Raw genomic sequence first — 24,285 nt, 5'->3', positions numbered from 1 at the left:
GGTTCATCTATAAGAGAAAGTTCTGGAAATTTTGAGCATTTCCTTGCAAGGTCTAACTATCCCTTAGGTTTGTGTTGAGGTGTAAGATCTTTACAGATTGGCATTTCCATGGCCTACTTGCATCTATATAAAACCTCTAAAAGAGGGCAGTATTATTGTGATTTTAGGGATGAAGAAACTGAGTCACCAAGACATTTATGGCAGAACCGACACAAGAATCCCCCATATCTAATTTCCAGTCCTGTGTTTTTGCTACTCCATCGTCCTTTCCACAAGAAGTCAGGCAGGTTATGGATGATTGACATCTGCTATTTCACCCTAGAACAACCATGGCAAAAACTTCCTCTTTTATAATCATTGGTAATAGTAGCAGAAGTAGTAGTAGTTGTCGTAATTGTCAGAGTACAGTTTACAAAGCCTTGCCAAAGATATTACCTCACTAAACTCCAAGTGAATTCTCAGTTATCGGAGGTTGGTTCTCTCATAACTACTCTCCATGTTCTGATGAGGACACTTTGTTCACACATAATACATATTGGAGCTGGGTATGAATCTAGATCTCTGAGCTCCAAATCCAGTCCTCTTGTCTTTGTATTAGTGGTTTATACATGCTGAAGTCCTTCAAGAATCTGATGATAGTTATGGCCCCTCTTTGTAGAAATATATACATGAGTGTATCCCAAGTTCTGGTGCTAAGTGTTCACATTACTACGAGGGTGTCATTGCTTCCAGGCCATCTCAGTAGAGGGAGCTAGGAGATGAATGTATATATGCTCACACAACTATATTTATTTTATTTATATCAATAAAAAAATCATAAATTGATTCTAATACCTCTGATTTCCACCAAGTACTATAAGGTTCATTCTAACCTTCCCCTTTCCTGATTTGTGAGGAACCTGTCTCTCACTATACACATATATTTTTTTATTTGCCCAATGTAGTATACACATAAAGGATTTTCACAATAGTGAACCCTTACATGTATGAAAAATAAATTTGGTATTTACAGCACAATATTTATGTACAGTTATTTTCTCTGTAGCCATATAGCCTATTGTCAAAATATTTTTCCCAAAGTTACTTAGGTTAGTTTTTCTCTTTCCAAAACTCTCTTTAGTATGATTATGGTAATCATTACTAATACAATAGGCTCATTTTTAAAAACTGTTTGTATTTCATTTACCCATGCCCCACCACACACATATATCCTGGTATGCATCTATTTATCTTTCTATCTATTTATTTTCAGGGACACATGAAGCATCTCTACAGTTCTAATAGTTATAGTTGTACAAAGAACACTCAGAAAAGTGCCATGTCTGCCTACTGTCCTGTTCCTGTCCCCCTAGTCTTCGCATTTCATTTCTACCCACCCAGTACAGATAACCAATCTCAGTTTCTGGATTACCATTCCTGTTTTTTCTTTTGCACAAATGAGTAAATGCACATATATTTTCTTATATCGCCTCCTTCTTACATGAAAGGGAACATACACAGTCAACACTTCTTTGCATTCCACTTTCTTTACTTAACAATATATCCTAGCAATCACTCCATATCTGAGTTTTATTATTCTGAGTTTTACAGAATGAAAAGACAGGCCTAAAGAGGTTGAATAACTTGCCCAAGATTACACATCTGGTAAGGAGGAGTAAAGCTGGATTTGAACCCAAGAGACTTTGAATCCAAATCCATGTTCCTTCTACTACATCAGAGGTTCTCATCCATGGGTCCTGGCATATTTTGGATTGTCTCTAGCTTCTTTGAAGTTCCTTAGATCATTTTAAAAGTTAATACCTGTGTGCTCTAGATCACCCGGATGACTGCCTTATAACCGGATACTGCCAGGCATTCTCATTTCCTACAGGATCTGAATATCACCTTGCAGCCTAAAGTGAGTGCCCTCAACATAGCCGGGCATGGGAGCTGTAGGGCACAGGAAGGAAGCAGTTACCTGGCTGTGGCCTTGGCTTGCAGCTCAGGGAAGGCAGCGTGGCCCTGCACCATGTGGTCTATCTGAAAAACAAGAGTGAAGGGTCAGTCTCAAAGTTTCTCTAGTCTCTATTCCAGCCAAAAAAGATTTATCCAAATGTCTGTTTCTTTCAACTCTTTGTTTATAAAGGATCTAAGCATGTTAAAAAGCCAGCTCAGCGAGAGTGTGTCAGCTCTTACAGAAATCTAGTTTTGCTTAACCTTGTGTTGGCCTCTTGGAGGCCAAAACAATGATGGTGTATTACAGAACTGTATGCCGGAAACCTATATAATTTTGTTAACCAATGTGACCCTGATAAATTCAATAAATAAAAAATGAAAATAAAAATTTACTTGAATTTTTAAGAAAGAAGTATAAAGAGAAGAGTAGCGGGAAACGAAGCTCTCAAGGCTAACCCTGCAGCAGCAAGTCCAAGAATGAGGTGTGAGAAAAGGAGTGAGAAGGAGAGGTCACTCAAGGTAAGTGCTGAGGAGCTGATGTTGAAGCACTAACCTCTGGGTCATACCTTTTCCACCTCCTGATCCAGGCTCATTTTTTAAATTTCTTTATTGATTAAGGTATTTCATATGTGTCCTTATCCCCCCCATTACCCCCCCCCCCCGACCCTCCCCCACTGATCCAGGCTCTTACCCCAGGGAAATGCCAGACCCAGAACTACTCATTGTGTCTTATTAATGGAGAAGTTGAATGAAAGACATTTTGAGGAGGAAGACTCGGTTAAAAAAAGAAAAAGAAAAAAGAAAGAAAAGTGTTGTCGCAGAAGAGTCAAGAGAACCTTCTCTGATTGAAAAGTTATGTCACATGGAGCTGTAGGGCACAGGAACTGGAACATACCACTAGCTCTCCAAGGACAAAGATGTCCGAGCTCCATCGACAACTATCTTCTTCTCATGTCTAGGATTTTATTCCCTAAGCCACTTGAGTGCTCTAAACAAAATACTATGTAACACGCATCAGGAAGAGGAACGCTTTCCCGTGCTGTTGCTCTGCTTGCTAGAGCACACCCAACACTGCACTGGGTTCCTGAACTTAATCTGCGTGTTTTCTCAAAGTTTCCATGAGTCTCTAGGACTCCAAAACAACTGTTCTGACAGATTTATTTTCATTCAAACAATGAACCAACTGGTTGTTTTGGCCTCATAGAGATAGCTCTCTGAGCATGCTTCTTGAGAGCCACGTCTGTGTAGGGAGGGAGAGAACTGGTTTTGGAGCCACAGTGGCTGGGTTTGAGGCTGGCTCTGATATCAACTAGCTTTGTGACCTTGTGCAACTCACTTAGCTTCTCTGGGCCTCAATCACCTCCTTTCCCCTTCTCCAGACTCCTTTTAAAACAAGATTGCTAGGCCCGGCCAGAATGGCTCTGTGGTTGAGCATCGATCAATGAACCAGGAGGCCATGGCTCCATTCCCTGACAGGGAACATGCCTGGGTTGGGGCTTGATCCCCAGTAGGGGGTGTGCAGGAGGCAGCCAATCAATGATTCTCGTTCATCAGCAATGTTTCTATCTCTCTCTCCCTCTCCCTTTCTCTCTGAAATCAACAAAAATATATTTAAAAACAACACAGGATTGCTGGGATTTAGAGACTATCTCCCATAATGCCAACAATAGTATAAATACTATCACCTAAAATTTATTGTCTCATTTGCCATATATTAATAATAAACTAAGCATTTCATATAAATTATCTTATTCCTTATAATACCTCCATGGAAAAGACACTATTGCTCACTATGGAGATGAGAAACTGGGAGTAAAGGAGATTAAGTAACTTGCCCAAGGTCACAGGGGAATAAGTGACAGATCGTTTTGTTTTTAACCAGGTCTCTCTGTATGGAAAATCCTTATTCTTGACTACTATGCCACATTACCTATTAAACTTCCAGGTATAATATAATTTGTTGAACTCTATTTGTACAGTTTTGCAGAATGTTTCAATATTATAGCAAAGCAACTGGTCATTTCAATGACAGGAAATGCAGGTTTTGAAGACTTATTGCCTATGTGGGTTAGAGTGATGAGGCATATTCTGGACCTTAAAGAGGCTGCATCAGTAAGACATTACTTGATTTGATGCTAATTTCAATGGGAAGTACTTTAGTAGGTGAGAGAAGGGATCCTATATAATAAAAGGCTAATATGCAAATTGACCAAATGGTGGAATGACCAGTTGCTATGACGTGCACTGACCACCAGGAGGCAGACACTCAATGCAGGAGTTGCCCACTGGTGGTCAGTGTGCTCCCACGGGGAAGCACCGCTTAGGCAGAAGCTGGGCTCAAGGCTGGCGAGTGCAGTGGAGGTGCTAAGGATGTCCCACTGATGGCTTAGGCTGCATGGAGCGGGCCTAAGCTGGCAGTCGGACATCCCCCGAGGGCTCCTGGACTGTGAGAGGGCACAGTCTGAGCTGAGGGACACCCCCTCAACCCGAGTGCATGAATTTCGTGCACTGAGCCTCTAGTATTTAAATAAGCTCCCAAGAGGAAGCACAGAACCTAGCATGTGTGGTGCATGCATAATGGCAGTTATTCAGTATTTACTGAATGTCGAATGCATCAGGTATTGTGCCTAGCCTCCAGGAACACAGTGGAAAATAAGCAAGCTAATATAATACATAGTACCATTGAGATCAATAATTTGGCAATTATAGTATAGTTGGGGGAGGTGAGGCTTCAGCTGAGAGGCCAAGAACAGGCAGTTTGGAGGAGAAAAGAGTTGAAGACAAGGCATGCGAAAAGGAGATGGTGATGAGTAAAGAGATGAAAATGGAGAGACATATGTGGTTACAGACAATATGGAGACTGGTCAAGCCCTATGCCTAGAATATTATAGATGCTCAATAAACATTTGTTGAATAAATGTAGGATGCACGAACCATACAGAGGCACACCACAGGCTCAAAGAGTACCATGTACTTCTTGGTAGCACTTACCACATATCACCTGGGTGTCTATTTGTGCGAGGCACAATTTGGTCACAAGGTAACTGTATGTTAAATTAGAGAATAAGTGAAGTATTGGAAATAGGGAATAAACGAGGAGCATGGGGACATATAGTGGGTCTTAAAAATCAGGCAAGTGATTAAGTGTTTAGAGTTCTATTGAATTCGAGGCCTTAGAAAATTATTTTGATTTAGGGAGCAAAATGGTAAAAAAAAAAAAAAAAAAAGTTAAGAAATATAATTCTGGTTGGGTATATAGGCCAGGGAGATGAGTAGGCATAGACAGCAGGATATGCAGGCCCGCTCAGAGGCTAGGAACACAAGGCACGAATACTCCCTGTCCTGGTTCTGTTGTGGCATTTGTGAAGTCCTTTTACAATTCTTAGTTTATACATCAGCACTCTGAGTGATTTTAAATAAAAAGCCTCATTATGATCCAGCCCCCTAGTGCCTATTATAATGCCTAACTTCTTGAAGAAATGACTGAGATATATTTTGAAGAAAATGAAACAAATTTAGTGACTAACCGGTTACAGAATATAAAAAAATCTGGGTCAAGGATGACTAAACTTTTGGGTCTAAGAAAAAAAGTGTGCATATCCTATATAATAAAGAGGTAATACACAAATTAACCCTCACACCCTCACAAGATGGCTGCCTATGACCAGGCCGGCAGGGGGGTTAGTGAGGGACGACCAAACGACTGAACAAGCAGGCTGCATGGGGAGACCAGGTCGGCGGTGGGGTTAGTAAGGGGCAACCGAATGACTAAACAGCAGGCTGCGTGGGGTGACCAGGCCGGCGGGGAGGTTAGTGAGGGACAACCAAATGACTGAACAGCAGACTGCATGGGGCAACCAGGCCAGTGGGGGGGGGGAGGGCATGAGGGGTGACCAGGCCAGCAGTTGGGGGTGACCAGGCCAGCAGGGGGGGCAGTTAGGGTTGACCAAACCAGCAGAGGGAGGCAGGCAGTTGGGGGCAACCAGACCAGCAGGGGGGGCAGTTAGGGGTGATAAGGCTGGCGTGCAGAGGCAGTGAGGGGCGATCAGGCTGGCAGGGAGGGCAGTTAGCGGCAACCAGGCAGGCAGGCAGGTGAGCGATTAGGAGCCAGTGGTTCAGGATTATGAGAGGGACATCTCCCGAGGGGTCCCAGATTGGAGAGGGTGCAGGCTGGGCTGAGGGGATCACCCCTCTGTGCACAAATCATGTACTGGGCCTCTAGTATATATCATTGTTAATCCTCACCTGAGGATATTTTTTCACCATTGATTTTTATTTTTTTTTTAAGTAACAAGATATGTATTTTATTGATTTTTTAAAGAGAGGAAGGGAAAGGGATAGAGAGTTAGAAACATTGATGAGAGATAAACATTGATCAGCTGCCTCCTGGACACCTCCCACTGGAGATGTGCCCGCAACCAAGGTACATGCCCTTGACTGGAATAGAACCCGGGACACTTCAGTCCGCAGGCTGAGGCTCTATCCACTGAGCCAAACAGGTCAGGGCCACCATTGATTTTTAGAGAGAGTATAAGGGAGGGAGAGGAAGAGGAAGAGAAAGGAGAGATAGATGTATGTGAGAGAGACACAGTGACTGGATGCCTCCTGCATGCACCCCTACCGGGGCTGGGGATCAAACCTGCAACCCAGGTACCTGCCCTTGACCAAGAATATAACCTGCGAGTCTTTGGTGTGCAGGCCGATGCTCTAACCTGAGCACACCGGCCCAGGTGTATTTTCTGTATTTCTGATGCTCTGATATCTGAGGCCTTATTGACCCTGGAGTGGTGGCCTCTCGTAGGACTAGCCAATTCCTAGAGATAGTAAAGGACTCAGCTCACCTGTGAGCATGCCTTTTATGCAAACTAACTAATCCAGAGGCCACCTCCCCACACCTTATCTACGGACCACTGTTTTCCTGTTCTCATCGTCCCAGGGCCAGGTACCAGACAATGGGACAACCCTGGTACTTCACGTGTGGCCCTGCATGGTGTGGCATGCTCCCTCCTCTTGAGAACTGAGAGTAACAAACTTCTTTCAGTAGCAATATCACCTGATCTGCTGACCTCATCATACTGGAATGCAAATAAAATCTACATTTTAAAACAGTGGTTTAGTGGAAAGAACATGCACTTTGGAAACAGACAGGCTTGGGTTCAAATTCATGGTCTATACTTATATTCTGTGCTATAGGAAAAGTTACTTGACCTCTCAGAACCTCATTTCCTTCAACAGTAAAATAGGGTTAATAAAATTTTCTTTTCAGGGAAGGTTGTGGTGAGTGGTATATAGGTGGCTTTCAGTTCATAACTCCTATTGCTAAAAAGGAGTGCCACCAAAAGAGTAAAAATAGCTGGGAGAACAGTATCACAAATGGTCAGCTGCATTTTTGTTTATTTGTTTTTCATAGCATCTGGTGGTAAAGGCCCACCCTGATTAGCAAAGACCAACCCAGTTTGTCAAATAACTGAGCATTCATTTCAAGAGCCTGGAGTGCCTGTTCCTAGGGTTGGTCTCTCTACTTATGTTTGATTCACTAATGTATTTAGCACAATATAGAAGAACACAGTGTCCCATTAGTAGTTACTTGTTTTCCAATGAAATACCCAGTTTAACCACAATCACTGTGTTTGCCAAGTGGTTGCCTTAGAAATATATAGACAGAGCTAGTCTAACTCTAGGACTATTTTCTTGTTCCCTCCATCTTCTCAGATTTCAGCTCTGAGAGCAGGCAGTTAGAAGGGTAGGCAGAAAAGTCTACCAACTATTTGGTTAGGTAGGAAGCCCGCACTGGATTGGGTCAGGTCTTCAAGATGGCTCTGGGGTCTAGATCAAGAGGAAGAGGCCACCTTACAATATATAACTTGGGTTGGATTTCTGGCCCTTCCTTACAAAGGTGGAATCTGACTTTAGAACATGGGAGGAATAGAAATGCAATATAGTATAACAGAGTGATCAAAAATGGTCAGTATGAGGTGGCATCTGGCCCACAGATGTATTTTATTTGGGAAATAGAATGCTTTTTTTTTAAGAAAAAAAATGAGCCAATATTTTAAAATTTGAAGATTTTACTTAATATCCATACTTGGTTTTCTTTTGAAGATACGGGGCCACCCATGCTCCCTTATGACAAGAGTCAGCTGGAGCGGAGTGGTGACTGATCCCTCAGACAGTCTGTAAGAAGCACCACCTCTCCCTATCACGTCCCAACAACAGACACAGATTTCATCAATGTATCATCAGGACTGCACTAATGCTTCATTGTCGTGGAGATCTATTTCTCTATGCCCTTCTCTCTGTCAAAGGAGGGATCATGGAATTCAGCCCTAGAGTACGAGTTGAAAGAAAAATTTCTCTGTGGGAGCAGAAAAAATATTTATTTGCCAAGTCTGTTTATTCATTTGCGCTGTCTGACTGCTTCGGGTATTTGAGGTTTTGACCCTTGCAGAGAAAGCACAGACAAGAAATCCTGAGACCCAAGTTCAGTTCTGACTCAGGGCATGATCATGGACAAGAACATGTCTAGTTTTCTCTGTTAAACATTTAACAAATTAACATGACAAATACACAACTGTTTGTAAAATTACACAGAGAATTACATTGCCTGAGATATTAAAACTGTTGGCAAAAAGTTCACACGCAAGGAAAATCCCTAACAAAGGCAAACTTAGAGTTGAAGAATGTTAGGTTCTATGATCATTTTGCTAAGACAAAGCTATCTTATTGCATGATGAATTTTTCTGTATTAAAATCAGTTTCATGTATGAGTCTTGAGGCTGTATTTCATCTTGCTTTGCAGATAAAGAAATCATTAGGCACAGAGAAATGGTCATCACTTGTCACACCTGCCTTCTTACCACTAGTATTTACTTGTAGTACCACTTTTTTTTTTCATCTAAGCTATTCCAGCTCTTCATTTACCTAGTCTTTTAATTTAAAGTGAAAACATTTTGCCTGCCGAACCATTTTGGCTCAGTGGATAGAGTGTCGGCCTGCAGACTCAAGGGTCCCAGGTTCGATTCCTGTCAAGGGCATGTACCTTGGTTGCGGGCACATCCCCAGTAGGGGGCGTGCAGGAGGCAGCTGATCGATCTCTCTCATCGATGTTTCTAACTCTCTATCCCTCTCCCTTCTTCTCTGTAAAAAAATCAATAATATATATATAAAAATGAGCAAACTGTACTTTCAAAAAAACCAAAAAAAAACATTTTGCCTGATTTTTCCCAGCCTTAAAACTATCATGAAAATCTAAGAAAGAAGAAAGCCCAACCTAAGAACAACCAACATTCCTGAAAGAAAATATCTTTTCTTTTTTTTTTTTTTTTACAACTTAATATTAGTTTTATGTAGAACAACCTCACTTAAAAATGGATGGATTCAGATTTAATGCAGAACTAGCTTAGTCAGTTTTACTCACCATCAAGGCTGGTTGCTTTGTGCGTTTTTGTAGTTTAATTAGTTCACTTATTCATGAAACTAATGTGATATATGACTACCTTGTGCCAACCACCAATCTAATAATCAGGATACAAAGATAAATGAAAGTCACTGCCTATGAGTGGAGGATGGCATGCCAATATTCTAACAGGGCCTAGACTGGTAAGTTTCTTTATAGAATCAACAAATGAATTAATTGAACACCTACTCTGTTCTAGTGCTAGTAAGTAAGCACAGGCAATTAAGACAGATGTAAACTCTGTCCAAATGGAGACTATATTCTACTGAAAGATAGGGACAGTCAATAAATAAGTATAATAATTACAGAGAGATTAGTGATTTGAAGGACTGATTTAAAAAGAGGGTTTAGGGAAAACCTGGTGGCTGAATTTAAACTAAGACATAAAAAAAGAATCAACAATTTCCAAGTAAAGAGAATAATACAGGAAAATATTCTATAGTGAGTAGAGCATCATATGTCAGGAATTGGCAAGAATCCAGTGAGACTCCACTGGAGTAAACATGTAGGAAAGATGTGTGAAATGAGGATAGGGAGCTAGGAAGTAGGGAGAATCAAGCAGCTATGGCAAAGACTTTAGATTTTATTCTAAGCACAATGGGAAGACACAGAAGACTCAGGGTACGAATGTAATCCTATTTGCTTTAAAAGAAATCATTCAGGGGTTTTACTTCTCATATGGATTGAATAGCTCATGTCACAGGAATTCTCCCAAGGATAACAATTATAAACTCTGCTCAAAATATATCGAATAATTCTCTGTAGACACTGGAAAGGGACCAAAACCAGGTAGAAGATGGAGAGGAGTAGACATGTGTAAAGAAAAATACATCACTATATATGTTTCCTGATTTTACAGATTTTGGCCTGAGGACATGCCCCAATCAAAGCCATAGAGGATTGCTAATACTAAGGACATATGCAGTCTTCTGGAGTAAGAAATGAGAGGTCAGAGTTCAAGGCAACCATAGCAGCTAGTAGTAAGGTGGGGGTAGTGGGAACCATAGAAAGGGAGCTCAGCATTATGCATATAAATGCGACACTAATCTCTGGATGATTTCTGAATTACATTATAAGTAACCCAGCAAAGACCTCAAGAGAGATTTCAGAAGGTGCTAGCACAGGAGAGACAAAGTCTGGAGTTCAAGTTGAGCCAAATAAATTATCTTTAGTAAAGCAAACAAACAAAAAATCAATACTCATCAGAGAAATGAGAATCCAGTGTCTTAGAATATACCAATGTTATAAATATGACCTCATATTACTAGACATAGAGAAATAGAAAATTAACCCACCTTTAGAGAAAGCCATTTAATGAACAATGACACTGAGATGACACAGATGTTAGAATTAGAAGACAAAAAATTTAAAGCTGATAATTTAACAGTGCTTAAGGATGTAAAGGATAATATTATCATAATTAATACAGAGAGAAAATAGCAAAGAATTAGAAACTATTAAAAATGAAAAGTCTATGGCTACCATCAACAAATGACAAGTGCTGGCGAGGATGTAAAGAAAAAGAAACCCTAGTACACTGTTGATGGGAATACAGACTGGTGCAGCCAGTATGGAAAACAGTATGGAGTTACCTCAAAAAATTAAATATGGAACTGTCAGTTGACCCAGTGATCCCACTTCTGGGAATATATCCTAAGAAATCCAGAACACCAATCAGAAAGAAAGTATGCACACCTATGTTCATAGCAGCACAATTTACTATAGCTAAGATCTGGAAACAGCCCAAGTGCTCATCAGTAGATGAGTAGATAAAAAACTGTGGTACATTTATACTATGGAATACTATGCATCAGTAAAAATGAAGGATCTCTTACCCTTTGAGGCAGCATGGAGGGACCTGGAGAGTATTATGCTAAGCAAAATAAGCCAGCCAGAGAAAGACAAGTATGATATGATCTCACTCATATGTGGAATCCAATGAACAACAAAAAAAATGCATGAACAAAATAGATCCAGAGACATGGAAGCATGGAACAGAGTGTGGAATCTCAGAGGGAAGTGGGTGCAGGTGGGAAGTGATCAACCAAAGAACTTGTATGCATATATGCATAACCCATGGACATAGGCAATAGGGTGGTGAAGGCTGGAAGTGGAGGGCAGAGGTATGCTAGAAGGGGTCAGTGGGGGGAAATGGATATGTAAAACTTTCAACAATAAAGATCTAAAGCCCAAAAAAGGAAGAAAATTCTACTATTGGTAAATATAATATCTGAAATAAATATTTAGTGGATGGGCCTAGCAGCTAACTGGAGGAAACAGAGAAAAGAGTCAATGAACTTGAAAACAGACTTAACAGAAAGAGTATCTAATTGAGGGGGAGAGGGAAGAAAAAAAAAAACCCACCAGAATCCCTCAGGGGCCTGTGGAATACCAGCCAAAATTTTCAAATCTGTGTACTTGGAGTTACAGTAGAACAAGTGAGAAAAAATGGAGTAGAAAAATAAATAGATGCTAAAAATTCCCCAGACTTGGTGAAAGACAGAAATCTACAAATTCAAATCTGGAGGGAAAAGAATAAATCCAAAGACCACCACACCTGAGTACACCATACTAAAAACCAGATATTAACAGAAAATCTTAACAATAGCCAGAGAAAAATACTATACTGTACACAGCAGAAGAATAATACAAATGATGGTTGAGCCCTAGCTGATTTGGCTCAGTGGATAGAGAGTCGGCCTGTGGATCAAAGGGTCCTGGGTTTGATTCTGGTCAAGGGCATGTACCTTGGTTGCAGGGTCCTCCCCGGCCTGGGCCCTGGTCGGGTGCAAGCAGGAGGCAACCAATCGATGTGTTTCTCTCGATGTTTCTCTCTATCTTTCCCTCTCTCTCCTCCACTCTCCCTAATAATCAATGGAAAAATATTCTTAGGTGAGAATTAACAAAAAAATAAATAAAAAACAAATGATGAGTTGACTTCTCATAAGAAAAAATGATGCCTAAAACGTATATAGAAATGCAAATAAAATTCTAAAAATTGCCCTAACGGGTTTGGCTCAGTGGATAGAGCGTCGGCCTGCGGACTGAAGGGTCCCAGGTTCAATTCCAGTCAAGAGCATGTACCTTGGTTGCGGGCACATCCCCAGTGGGGGGTGTGCAGGAGGCAGCTGATCAATGTTTCTCTCTCATCAATGTTTCTAACTCTCTAACCCTTTCCCTTCCTCTCTGTAAAAAATCAATAAAATATATTTAAAAAATTCTGAAAATTGAAAAATATTCAATTTAGCCAAAAGAAGGCAGAAAAGAAGAAACAGAGGAAAAAAATAGGCATAATAAATAGCAAAATGGAAAACCTAAATCCAACCATATTCATCTTTACATTAAATGTAGATAGATTAAACACTCTAAAAAAGCAGAGATTACAAGGCTATAGAAAAGCAAGACTCAACTCTATGCCATGTACAAAAGATGCACTTGACATAGACTGAAAGAGAAAATGGTGGTTTGGCCAATGGTGCTGGGAGAGGAGGTGGAGAACCAAAAATGAACTGGTGATATATATTTTGAACTTAGAATCAATAGGACTTTGTAATGGATTGGATGTCGGCAGAGAGGGGAAATGAGTTAAGAATTAATCCTAATTTTCTGGCTTTAATAAAATATAAATGATGGTGCTCTTTACTAAGATGAAGACAAATAATGGAGGATCACCTTAGGGGGTATATCAGTTACTACAGTCAGAAACCTGGGAGTAATTCTTGACTTCTTCCTCCCCCTGCCTCCGTGACATCTAATCAATCTTCTACATTGATAACAATGCTATCCTTCAAAAATGGACCGCTCTCTTTTCTGTATACTTCATGTCCACTCCTGATGGAAATCCTGCTGGGTTTACCTTCAAAATAAATAAAAATCTGACCACCTTTTAGCAGCTCCCCTGCCGCCGTCTCTCAGCTGGATTATAGCTGGATTACTGCCTCTCTCGGTCACCTGCTTCCATCTTCCCAACTCTTACCCCAGAGATTATTTCCAACATAGCAGGGAGCAGCAAGAAGCATCCCTTAAAAACCTGTCTATTGTCTCTCTCCTGTGCTCATTAGTCTCCAATGGCTTTTCATTTCATTGGAGTAAAAGCTAAAATTCATACAGTGGCCCCTGATTACTAGGTGTAGCGGTTAATAATGCGGATTTTTTTCAATAGATGGAGTTACACATATGTTGATATATATGCGATTTCATATGTATGCTATTTTGTTGTATTGACAACAAGCTTCAAAACTTCACATGTCAAATTTTCTGACGGTGTTAATATCATAGATATTTTTACGCTTAAAAATGTCGAATTTTGTGCTAAAAAAAAGAGCATTTACGGGAAGTCTTAATTCATTACTTATTACTTATTAACTCATTATATGGAGTTACACATATGTTGATATATATGCGATTTCATATGTATGCTATTTTGTTGTATTGACAACAAGCTTCAAAACTTCACATGTCAAATTTTCTGACGGTGTTAATATCATAGATATTTTTACGCTTAAAAATGTCGAATTTTGTGCTAAAAAAAAGAGCATTTACGGGAAGTCTTAATTCATTACTTTATTTTGAAGAAAAGAGCTGCTGAAGGTTATCATACTTCAGGAAGCTTATGGTGAACATGCTCCATCTCAAGATACTTGTGAACGCTGGTTTAAATGCTTTAAAAGTGATGATTTCGATGTGAAAGACAAATAACATCCAGGTCAATGAAAAAGTTTGAAGACCAACAATTACAAGCATTATTGGATGAAGATGCATGTCAAACTCAAAAACAACATGCAGAAAGATTAAACATTGCTCAGCAAACCATTCCCGATCGTTTACAAGCAATGGGAAAGATTTTAAAGGAAGGAAAATGGGTGCTACATCAACTGAACGAAAGACAAATGGAAAACCGAAAAGTCATCAGTAAAACGTTGCTTCATTGGCACAAAAGAAAGTCTTTTTTGCATCGAATTGTGACTGGCGATGAAAAGTGGATTTATTTTGAGAATCCCAAATGCACAAAATCATGGGTTGATCCAGGTCAACCATCAACATCAACTGCAAGGCCAAATCGCTTCGTAAAGAAGACAATGCTGGGATCAGGAAAGTGTGGTGTATTATGAGCTTCTAAAACCAGGTGAAACCATTAATACTGATCACTACCGACAACAAATAATCAATTTGAACCACACCTTGATCATGAATTGAGCAGAATGTGCCAGAAAACCTGGCAAAGTAATTTTGCTTCATGATGATGCACCATCACACACTTCAAAACCAGTTCAAGACACATTAAAAGATCTTGCCTGAGAAGTATTAACATACCTGCTGTATTCACCAGACCTTGCTCCTCCAGATTACCATTTGTTCCCACCAATGGCACACACACTTTCTAAGCAGCACTTCAAACCATACGAAAAAGTGGAATATTGGGTCTCTGAATGGTTTGCCTCAAAACAAGAAAAGTTCTATTGGGACGGTATCCACAAATTACCTGAAAGATGGGTAAATATGTCGCTAGCGATGGACATTACTTTGAATAAAGCACTTTTGATGTTTCTCTTGAAATTATCATGTTTTCTTTGATTATAAAATCCGCATTATTAACCGGTATACCTAGTACCTCTTTGAACTTATTCCTTACAACTCTCATTTTGGTTCACTCTGCTCTATCCATGTGGCCTCCTTGCTATTTCTGTAATGCCCCAGGCAGGCAACCTCCTCAGGATGTTTGCACTGGTTGTTCCCTAGGCCTGGTAGGTTCTTCCTCCAGCTTTCCTTTCCTTCCTTGTTTTTTTGAATGTCATTTCAATGAGGTCTACCCTGACCTCCTTTTTTAAAATTGCAAATTGCTTGCCGGAATCACAAGCTTTCCTTCTCTATTACTTCGAACAACTTACTTGAAATAAGATTCATTTACTTATTGCTTTATCATGTTCTGTGTATTATCTGTCTCCTCTTGTTAGTCTGTAAGCTTGACAAGGGGACAGATTTTTGGAGGGGGGGACAGAGAGGCTGTTTTAGTCACTGACTTTTTTTTCATTCACAACAGTGCCTAGCACATAGTAGGCACTCTGTAAATAGTAGCTGTGTAAATAAATATCACTTTAAGAAGACTGGACTTTATTCCATAGATCATTGGAGAGCTATCAAGAATGGCGAGGTCATATCTAGGTTTAAAAAGATTGCATTAACTGAAATCTTTAGAGAGTGTATTGTGGACTAAAAGTCTGTATCTTCCCAACATTCATACATTGAAATCCTAATCACAATATAATGGTGTTGGGCACTGGGGGCTTAGGGAGGTGATTAGGTCATGAGAGTGGATGGAGTCCATGAATGGGATTAGTGCCCTGAGAAGAGTCTGAAGAGTCCAGAATTCTACCCTTCAACCATGTGAAGACACAAGAAGATGGCCCTCTATAACCTGGAAAAGGGCTCTGGCCATGCTGACACCGGATCTAGACTTCCATCCTCTAGAATTGTGAGAAGTAAATTTCTGTTGTATGTAAGCTACCCAGTCTATGCTGCCTTGTTATAGCAGTCCCAAATGACTAAGACAGGAATTAGAAGGGAAAAGAGTAGAAGCAAGAAGGGAATTGGCTGTGTAGGAGTCCAGGTTGTATATAAAAAATACAGTGAATGCCTGGGCAGGAGGAGAGATCCGGGAGGCATTTGTTTATGCAGAGTTGGTCCTTGTATCCATGAAATCATTCCAATTAGCTAATGGGAAATGCTGGGGACACACCTATGTCTACACATAGATCCTGTCAATACTGATATGCATACGTCTCTCTCATGGCCTCACAAAGCCTGCCAACTGCATTTGCTTCACAATGCTTGAACAGAAAGTCACTAAATGACAATTGATTCTCAAGGGAATCTACGTATAAGAGAACTCTAAGACACACTCAGAAACACATATCCACACAAGTCAGACCCAGTTCTGGAAAGGTCTGGGGTTTGTGGGAGATGACTTGGTTTTGAATCAGCCTCTCCCACTTACAACTAAAAGACCTTGATCAAGTTCCCTTACTGTTCTGTTTATTCTGTTCTATTTATTCACTAGTAAAATTGACATCATAACACACATCCACATGCTGTGAAGATCAGATAAAATACTGCATCTGAATAGGGCCTAAAAGCGCTTGGCACTTAACACATATTCCCAGCAGGCTGCAGGGCAGTGCAATCTACTGTTATGTGCAATAATAAATTATAATTATCAGTTGTATATCCAACTTTCCCATAAGATAATGTAGTGGTTCTCAACCTTCCTAATGCCGCGACCCTTTAATATAGTTCCTCATGTTGTGGTGACCCCAACCATAAAATTATTTTCGTTGCTACTTCCTAACTGTAATTTTGCTACTGTTATGATTCATAATGTAAATATCTGATATGCAGGATGTATTTTCATTGTTTGCGACCCACAGGTTAGGAATCATGTGATAATATTCTCGACTGCCTAAGAGTAATCACAAATGAATGAATGAAGGAAGGGATGAAATCACTACCTCCATAACTAGTACAGCACTGTGAACACATAGATTGTGTTCCTAAGGCTAGCCCCAGGCTGACTGGCATTGATAATTAGGGAGGAGGCCGGGCAAACTGCTACATTGTGACCCTGTGGCTCAAGTTCATAAATTTAAATTCTGGGTTCAAACAATTCAAAGGTAAAACCCAACTTAAGGTGATGATCCCAGAAAGCTAATGTCACCACAGGGGTGGCTTAGAAACTTGCTGTAGCCTTCCTTCCCCAAAACCTCCCACAATAAAAGTGACTTCAAGTAAGAGAGGAAAGGGTGCATGGAGAGAGAGATGGCCAAGGTCCAGTTGGAAATGAGCTCCGCATCTGGATGCAGTGAGTTTAAGTTCTGTGGAAAAAGTCTGGGCTAAAAGCAATGTGTTTTGCACAAGTGTTCTGGAGAGAGTATTGACAAGCACGAGACAATCCTTGATGGGAGCTTGACTGATGTAACTGAAATCAATCATCTGTGGGGTGCGGGTGTGTGCTTTTCTAAGGGGAAATAAATATTAGAGGCACAAGCTTGAAATGAGTAAAAAATGAGTCCAAATCTCAGTCAGATGAAACAGCAAGGGTTCCAGAGCCAGAAAAGATCCTATCCTAATTTTTCTTCATCCTGAAGTTAACCAGATGGACATTTTTTGCAAAGTACCAATTTATCCACATGCTTGGAATGAAGAACTTGCTTTGTGATGGAAGATCTGTATTTAATTGTAGAAATGAGACAAAATATCTATTTTTCAAATCTAGAGTTTATATCATTTTTGTTTTTCTAAACTTTCTTCTTTTCCCTCCTTGGCTTTGCTTCTCATCTCCATTTTCCTCTCTCCTGCTTTAGATGGTGTATTTATGACTGTGGTTAGAATATACTGGGGACAATGTAATAATGAACAGACACTTTCAGACATGGCATATGAGAGACGATGTGCATATGAAACAAAATATAAAAGATGCCACTTCCTTTTAGGGTGTCCTCTATGATGGCAATGCGCTGTAAAACCAGAAATCAGAATTCATAAAAGAACAAAGGAGAATAAGGAAAGGAAAAGGAGAGGTGAATTGCAAGGGAACCATTAAAAAAGGCCACTGTGAGGGCATCGGTAATCTCTCTGGGCTGTGCTTACTACTCCAGCTTTCAAATCCTCAACCTGTAAAACATGGACAATATCTGTTCCTATCTCACAGGGGTTTTGAGAGGACTAAATGAGATAGTACCTGAAAAGCTCTTGGAATGAAATCTGGGAAATAAGCCTTCAAAACAGCAGGCATTGTGACTCTTTTGAATACCATTCAAGGATTAACAAGATTATATACACAAATCCTTCCCGTAGATAAACAACACACTCAGTAAGGTGCCATGATGGTTGTTACTGTTATTACCATCATTATTGTTATTCTTATTTTACTTTTTGTTTCTATCTCTTTGCTTGCCCTCCCTGGACTGATGCTTTAGTAGACAGTCTGTTTTCTTCTTGATTCAGATTTCACCCCATTATTCTAGTGCAGTGATGGCAAACCTATGACACGCGTGTCAGAGGTGACACGCAAACTCATTTTTTTGGTTGATTTTTCTTTGTTAAATGGCATTTAAATATATAAAATAAATAGCAAATATATAAGTCTTTGTTTTACTATGGTTGCAAATATCAAAAAATTTTTATATGTGACACGGCACCAGAGTTAAGTTAGGGTTTTTCAAAATGCTGGCACGCCGAGCTCAAAAGGTTCGCCATCACTGTTCTAGTGTTTAGATTTCCTAAGATTTCACTCTCCATAAGCCATGAGTCAATCATGCCTCATCCATATGTCCAAGGAAACTACAGATATAGAACTGCCCAACGTGGAACTACAAATGCAACCTGATTGCTTGATGGTGCAAAATCAACTAACCAGATAAAGGCCAAGAATTCCCATGACTCCTATGGAAAACCATCCTGGACTATTATGGAAGGTTTTTTTAATGGTAAAGAGATTACCATTTTTATTTAAATTCTGGCTCAGGAAGGAGGAATAAGCAACTCTTCTCTGCAATAACATAACGTTTGGATATAGATGGCTTATATCCATAGCAACAGAGCAAACTTGGAGTCAAATACTGGGAAAAGCATTTCCAGCCTGACACAGATGTTCAATTTGCATACTAAGCCTCCGAAAACCCGTTGATGGACAGCTCCATGGACAATGCATCCAGCACAAAGACTTGGTTTACTGGATCCTTATCCTTGCTGTAAAAAGCCTCTGGGATGTGTTCTCTATGAGTTCTGGGTCGGCTAAGGGTGATGGCACCATGATGCAAGGTTAAGAAAGGCTATATTTCAGTAATGGGTTTCAATGTGTCACAGAAAAGGAACAGATATTTACATTGAAAGCTGTATAAATACATGGCCCTGGTTTAAACAGGAGAATGTAAAGCTCCAGTCCCAATGTGCCATAGACATACAGTGATGTCTTACTCCTGGACATTTCCAGCACTGGTTATGAAGACCAATCAGACGTTATTTACTTTACACTCACTGAGTCTGCCTACTAGACAAGGAGCTCCTTAAAACCAGGGAGTGGTGGGGGTCTAACTCATTTAATTCATCTCTGTAGCCTGTCACAAGAGCAAGGGCAGAGAATATGCTCTTTGAAGCCAGCTACCATCTATGCTTCCCCTGACTCTGAAAGTGAATTTGAGGCAGTTAAGCATAAAATAGCAATACACTGAGAAATGGACATTAATAGGTACTTGCATCTCCATCCAGCTCTGGATCAGATCACTTCTTAAACATATTTTTTCTTTGGTTCTTTTTTCTCTTCTTTTTTTCTTGGATCAGATCACGTTTTAAAAAATATACATTTGTATTAACTTCAGAGAGGAAGGGAAAAGGAGAGAGAGATAGAAATATCAATGATCAGAGAGACTCATTCATTGGCTGGCTCCTGCACACCCCCCACTATGGATCAAGCCAGCAACCCGGGCATGTACCCTGACCAGGAATCAAACCATGACCTCCTGGTTCATAGGTCGATGATCAACCACTAAGCCATGCAGGCTGGGCAGATCACTTTTAATTTGACTGAATAATTTAGAAGAGTTGATGGGGAATCAGACTATAAACAGATGATTTCTATGTAACATAGTAAATGTGAGGTTGGGTAAGTGAGGCTAAGTTTCATTTTCTCTTGCCTTCCAGGTCTAATCCCTCCGAGGTCAGCCGATCTTACCTCAGTCATCAGCGCCACCGTCCTCATCCAAGCCCTCATGGCTTTTGGTCTGTGGGTGAACCTACTAAAACTGGCCTCCCTGCCTCCAGCCACATGTCCTCAGGCCTTCTTCTCAGTGCTGCTAGCCAGATGTTTTACGACTGAGATCTGAACATTCCTGTTCATTTTTCCAACCTTTCACTGGTTCCCCTTGGTCTTGGTCGAGTAGATAAAATTCAATTCCTTAGCACGCTTTACAGGGAATTCTTATGATGTGGTCCCTGCCCAACTCTCTTTTATGGCAAGTCATTCTTCTAAGACAAGTTTATGCCACAGCTGAAATTCTGGACCATTTTCAATTACCCTCAAATATGCCTTGTTATTTTCACTCCCATGTCTTTGTTCCTATGCCAGTTCTCCTGCCTAGAAGAGTGTTCCTACCCTTCTTTCCTCTTTTGTTCTTATTTATCGTATAAGGCTCAGCACTAAGGCCTTCTTCCCTGAAAAGAGTCTCTTAACCCTGCTTTGTGCCAACTCTGTGCCTTGTACCTCTGGCACAGTGCTCAGTTCATGTTTCTGGATTTCTGTCTTCCCTGTTGGACAACTTGCAGGCATTCGACAAATTTTCAGCAAGTACCTTCTAAGAACTGAGCTGGATACAAAGAGAAGCATTCCTGCCTTTCAGGAGCTCACAGATTCCTGGAAAAGGCAGATTAGTAAACTAATAAGTATAACAGAATTCGGTAAGAAGTAGAGTTGTGTCTTAAAGGACAAGTAAAAGGATCAAGGTGGTAAAGAACTCTTGGAGCAGGAGAAAAGCACACACAAAGGCACAGAGGAGTGGAGTAATCTAAGTCCTGGGGAAGATATGAGGAAGACAATCTAGCCTTGGTGACAAGTACAGGTGTGGGACTGGAGGGGAAACACCACAAGGGAATGATGCACACAGAAAACTGCTGAACTATGTCCTCAGAGCTATGGGGAACCACTGAAGGATCTGGGCTGGGGAGTACCATGGTCCTTTTCACCAAATACAATATCCGTCTTGCTGCCATGATGAAAGGATTGTTGGGTGAAAGATAGATGAGAAGATGGGTTAGTTATCACCACCCAGACTGACATTTATTCCTTTGGCAAGCATGTGCTTCGTATGCTCCACAGGTTAGACTGCACACTAACAGAAAGTTAATTCTTCTGATTTAGGACCCTGCAAACCTCCCAGGTACTCAGTGTATGGGTAGTGTGACAAATGAGCTGGTCATGGGTGTAAAAACGTTACAGATCATAATGAAAAAAGTGTCAACTTACCAATTTCCCAGTCACACTCTGTCCACCTTCATTCAGCCAGAACCCAGGAACCATGGCTGAGAAATAAGGGCCCCAGACGCCTGGTACGAAAATCGGGTCTTTGCTGATCTGGAAAGAAAGAGACAAGGCATGTGAAAATATTGACCTTTAGGGCTAGAAGGAGCCTTCTCATCCTCCTGTCTAGTGATTACATGACTATGGCATTTCGCTTCTTATTAAACAGCTTTCATGGGAGGGAAGTCACTCCCTCTAAAGGAAGGGCATGGTTTCATCTGTGGAAACCTTTCTGATAAATCCACCTAGATGCCAGGATAGCAAAAGAGATCAGTGTGAGAAGAAAAGAATGAAAACTTTCCTTGCTGGCTCCCTCTCCATGGCAGATTGATTGTGAACATGCTGCCCATTTCCCACCCACCCATGTATCCACCCCCTTTGCAAAGTGGCCTTGCAGCTTCTCTCATCGAGAGGTGGGGTCCCCACCTCTTGAACCTGGGCCAGCCTGGCCGTTTATGGCCAACAGAATGAGGTAGAGGAGACACTGTGCCAGTTTTCCAGGCCTCACCCTCAAGAGGCCTGTGTGTTTCTCTGCTCTTCCTCTGGCTCCTCTACCTCTGCCATGAGAGCATGCCCAGGCTTGCCTACTGGATGGAAAGTCATGAACAGAGCTGCGTCAGCCCAGCCGTTGCAGGTGACATTTCCCATATACGAGAGCAAAAACAAGATCAGCAAACCCTCCTAGTCGACCAGCCGCTAACAAGCCCAGATCACCAGAACTGCCCTGAGGGATGTGTGAACAAAAACACGTCCTACTGTACGTCACTAAGATGCTGTGTTTGTTTGTTACCTAGCATTTTTTTGGTAATACATAACTGATACATTCCCTTCCTTCTACCAGCACTTACTAACCCCCCCCCCCCAGCATGCCATCTCCCTCTGTTGGGTCCTCGGGACACAGAGATAAATTAGAGTTCTTATTTTCAAGAAGCTGCCTATCTAAAGGGAGCTCCAAGGAAATGAACAAACAAAACACAGTGTGGCCCAGCCGGTGTGGCTCAGTCGTTGAGCGTCGACCTATGAACCAGGAGGTTACGGTTCGACTCCCTGTCAGGGCACATGCCTGGGTTGTGGGCTCGATCCCTAGTAGGAGGTGTGCAGGAGGCAGCCAATCAATGATTCTCTCTCATCATTGATGTTTCTATCTCTCTCTCTCTGAAATCAATAAAAACATATTTTAAACACACACACACACACACACACACACACACACACACACACACAAATACACAGTGTGGTCCACAGGATGGTAGAGAAAAACAGAAAATGTAGAGGGGCACCGGGAGTGAGGAGGGAGGTGGTCCAGAGGTGGCTTCTTAGAGAATGGACATGAGCTTAGACTTAGAGGATTTTGCCAGTTGAGGTGAAACAGTAGGACTTCGTAGAAGATTGTGGTTCTGCTGCTCAGAAACGTCAGCAGGAGCCTCTGCCTGGCTCTGTCCAGGGAGCAAGATCTGAGTGGACTCCTATTTGTGCTCAGACATTTGGAGTCACATACTTCTCATCAGACATCCTGGGTAAAGCAAGGCAGCAGAGACACAGCAGTATGCTTTCCACAGCACTTCCCAACACTCCCAGGCCCTGCGCTTGTGGAGGAACTGAGTAAAGCTTGTTTTGAGGGAGAAAAAGAAAGCACATTTGTATATTAATGAGCGCTTTAATCCTCTGCAATCAACCTAAATATTTAAAAATATTTTAGTGAAAGCTGTTTGCATGCTGATGGCTATTTTGGTCTCGAGGCTGCTCTCTTACCCGAAAGAAGAGAGTTCATTCTGCTCTGCTGATGACAGGTGTCTGTACAGGACACTGGCTTCCCGCTAATAACGGTGCTGTTGGCAACAACAGCAGCTAAGATTGAGTGGGTACTGACTAAAGGCCTTATTTTAAGGACGTTACAGGAATGAAGTCACTTAATTCTCATAAAAGTCCTAAGGGAAGATTCTATCATTATTCCTATTTTACAGGTGTGCAAAACTGAGGCAGAGAGTTAAATAAGATGCCCAAAGTGATAAAAATACAAAGCAGCCAGGCATCACACTCTACAGGTTCTAGATACGGCTCTGCCAAAATATGGTCATGATTTTAGGTTGCCACTTGAATCCTTCATTTGCCTTTCAAGGGCAGAAAGCAAAAGCCATTAGAACCAACAGGGACTCACTCAAACGGAAGGAACCTGGCCTTAAACACAAGTAGGTCAGGGAATCTTCATTTCCAAAAGACTTTTGATAGGTTTTCCCTGATAGATTTGTGAAGAAACAAGGAGAGAGCATGATTAAGTCAAAGTCATATCTTGATTCTATTCCCAATTGCCATTCTAGCCAGTTCTGGTTTCGCTTTTTTATGAGGATTAAGTGATTTAATTCCTGTGCCATGCTTATAGGGGATCTCACACAAGGCAATCTCTCTGGGCCTCAGTTTCCTCATTTCCAAATGGTAGGAATGATATGAATGTTGGAGAATTTTTATAAAGATTAATAAGTTATCACATATAAATAGCATATCATTTGTGTTAAATACTAAGCAAACCTTAGTTCACCTTGAAATGTGGCGTGTGTGATGGACTAGTCAGGCGACTGGGTTGAATGATCATATCCTTGCAACCATGCAAGGAGGTCTCTAGATTCTTCCTTGGTCTACTGAGTCAATATTCTTGATAATGAAGCAGAAGAGGATATGGAAGCAAAGCTTATATTTTCAGGTGGTATAAACTTGGAGGATTGTTTATTATGGGCAAGTTCAAATAAAGATCCAAAATTGCTTCAAAGAGCTAGAATATTAAGTAAAATACAACAAGAAGATAGTTAACATTTATAGTTAAAATTTGAAC

The 24,285-nt window shown here is 40.9% G+C and overlaps 1 protein-coding gene and 1 long non-coding RNA gene across 3 annotated transcripts in view; one reads left to right on the top strand and one right to left on the bottom strand.

Annotated features, from left to right (window-relative positions):
* Nucleotides 1–20,358, top strand: part of LOC118676919 — a 40,604-nt gene extending 20,246 nt beyond the window's left edge. The window contains exons 2-3 of the long non-coding RNA XR_004974256.1: nt 2,342–2,454; nt 20,087–20,358. This is a non-coding gene — a long non-coding RNA (uncharacterized LOC118676919). The remainder of the gene's footprint in view (nt 1–2,341; nt 2,455–20,086) is intronic.
* Nucleotides 1–24,285, bottom strand: part of FGGY (FGGY carbohydrate kinase domain containing) — a 405,151-nt gene that overhangs the window by 118,127 nt on the left and 262,739 nt on the right. For both annotated transcript variants that reach the window (XM_036351580.1, XM_036351579.1), the window contains exons 9-10: nt 21,405–21,512; nt 1,958–2,019 (exon numbers count right to left, since the gene is read on the bottom strand). In XM_036351580.1, coding sequence (XP_036207473.1) covers nt 1,958–2,019; nt 21,405–21,512 — 170 coding nt within the window. The remainder of the gene's footprint in view (nt 1–1,957; nt 2,020–21,404; nt 21,513–24,285) is intronic.

Source organism: Myotis myotis, unplaced genomic scaffold, assembly GCF_014108235.1.
Source record: "Myotis myotis isolate mMyoMyo1 unplaced genomic scaffold, mMyoMyo1.p scaffold_m19_p_2, whole genome shotgun sequence".
Lineage (NCBI taxonomy): Eukaryota > Metazoa > Chordata > Mammalia > Chiroptera > Vespertilionidae > Myotis > Myotis myotis.
Note: the sequence above shows the minus strand (reverse complement) of the source record. Positions and strands in the feature narration are given on the sequence as shown.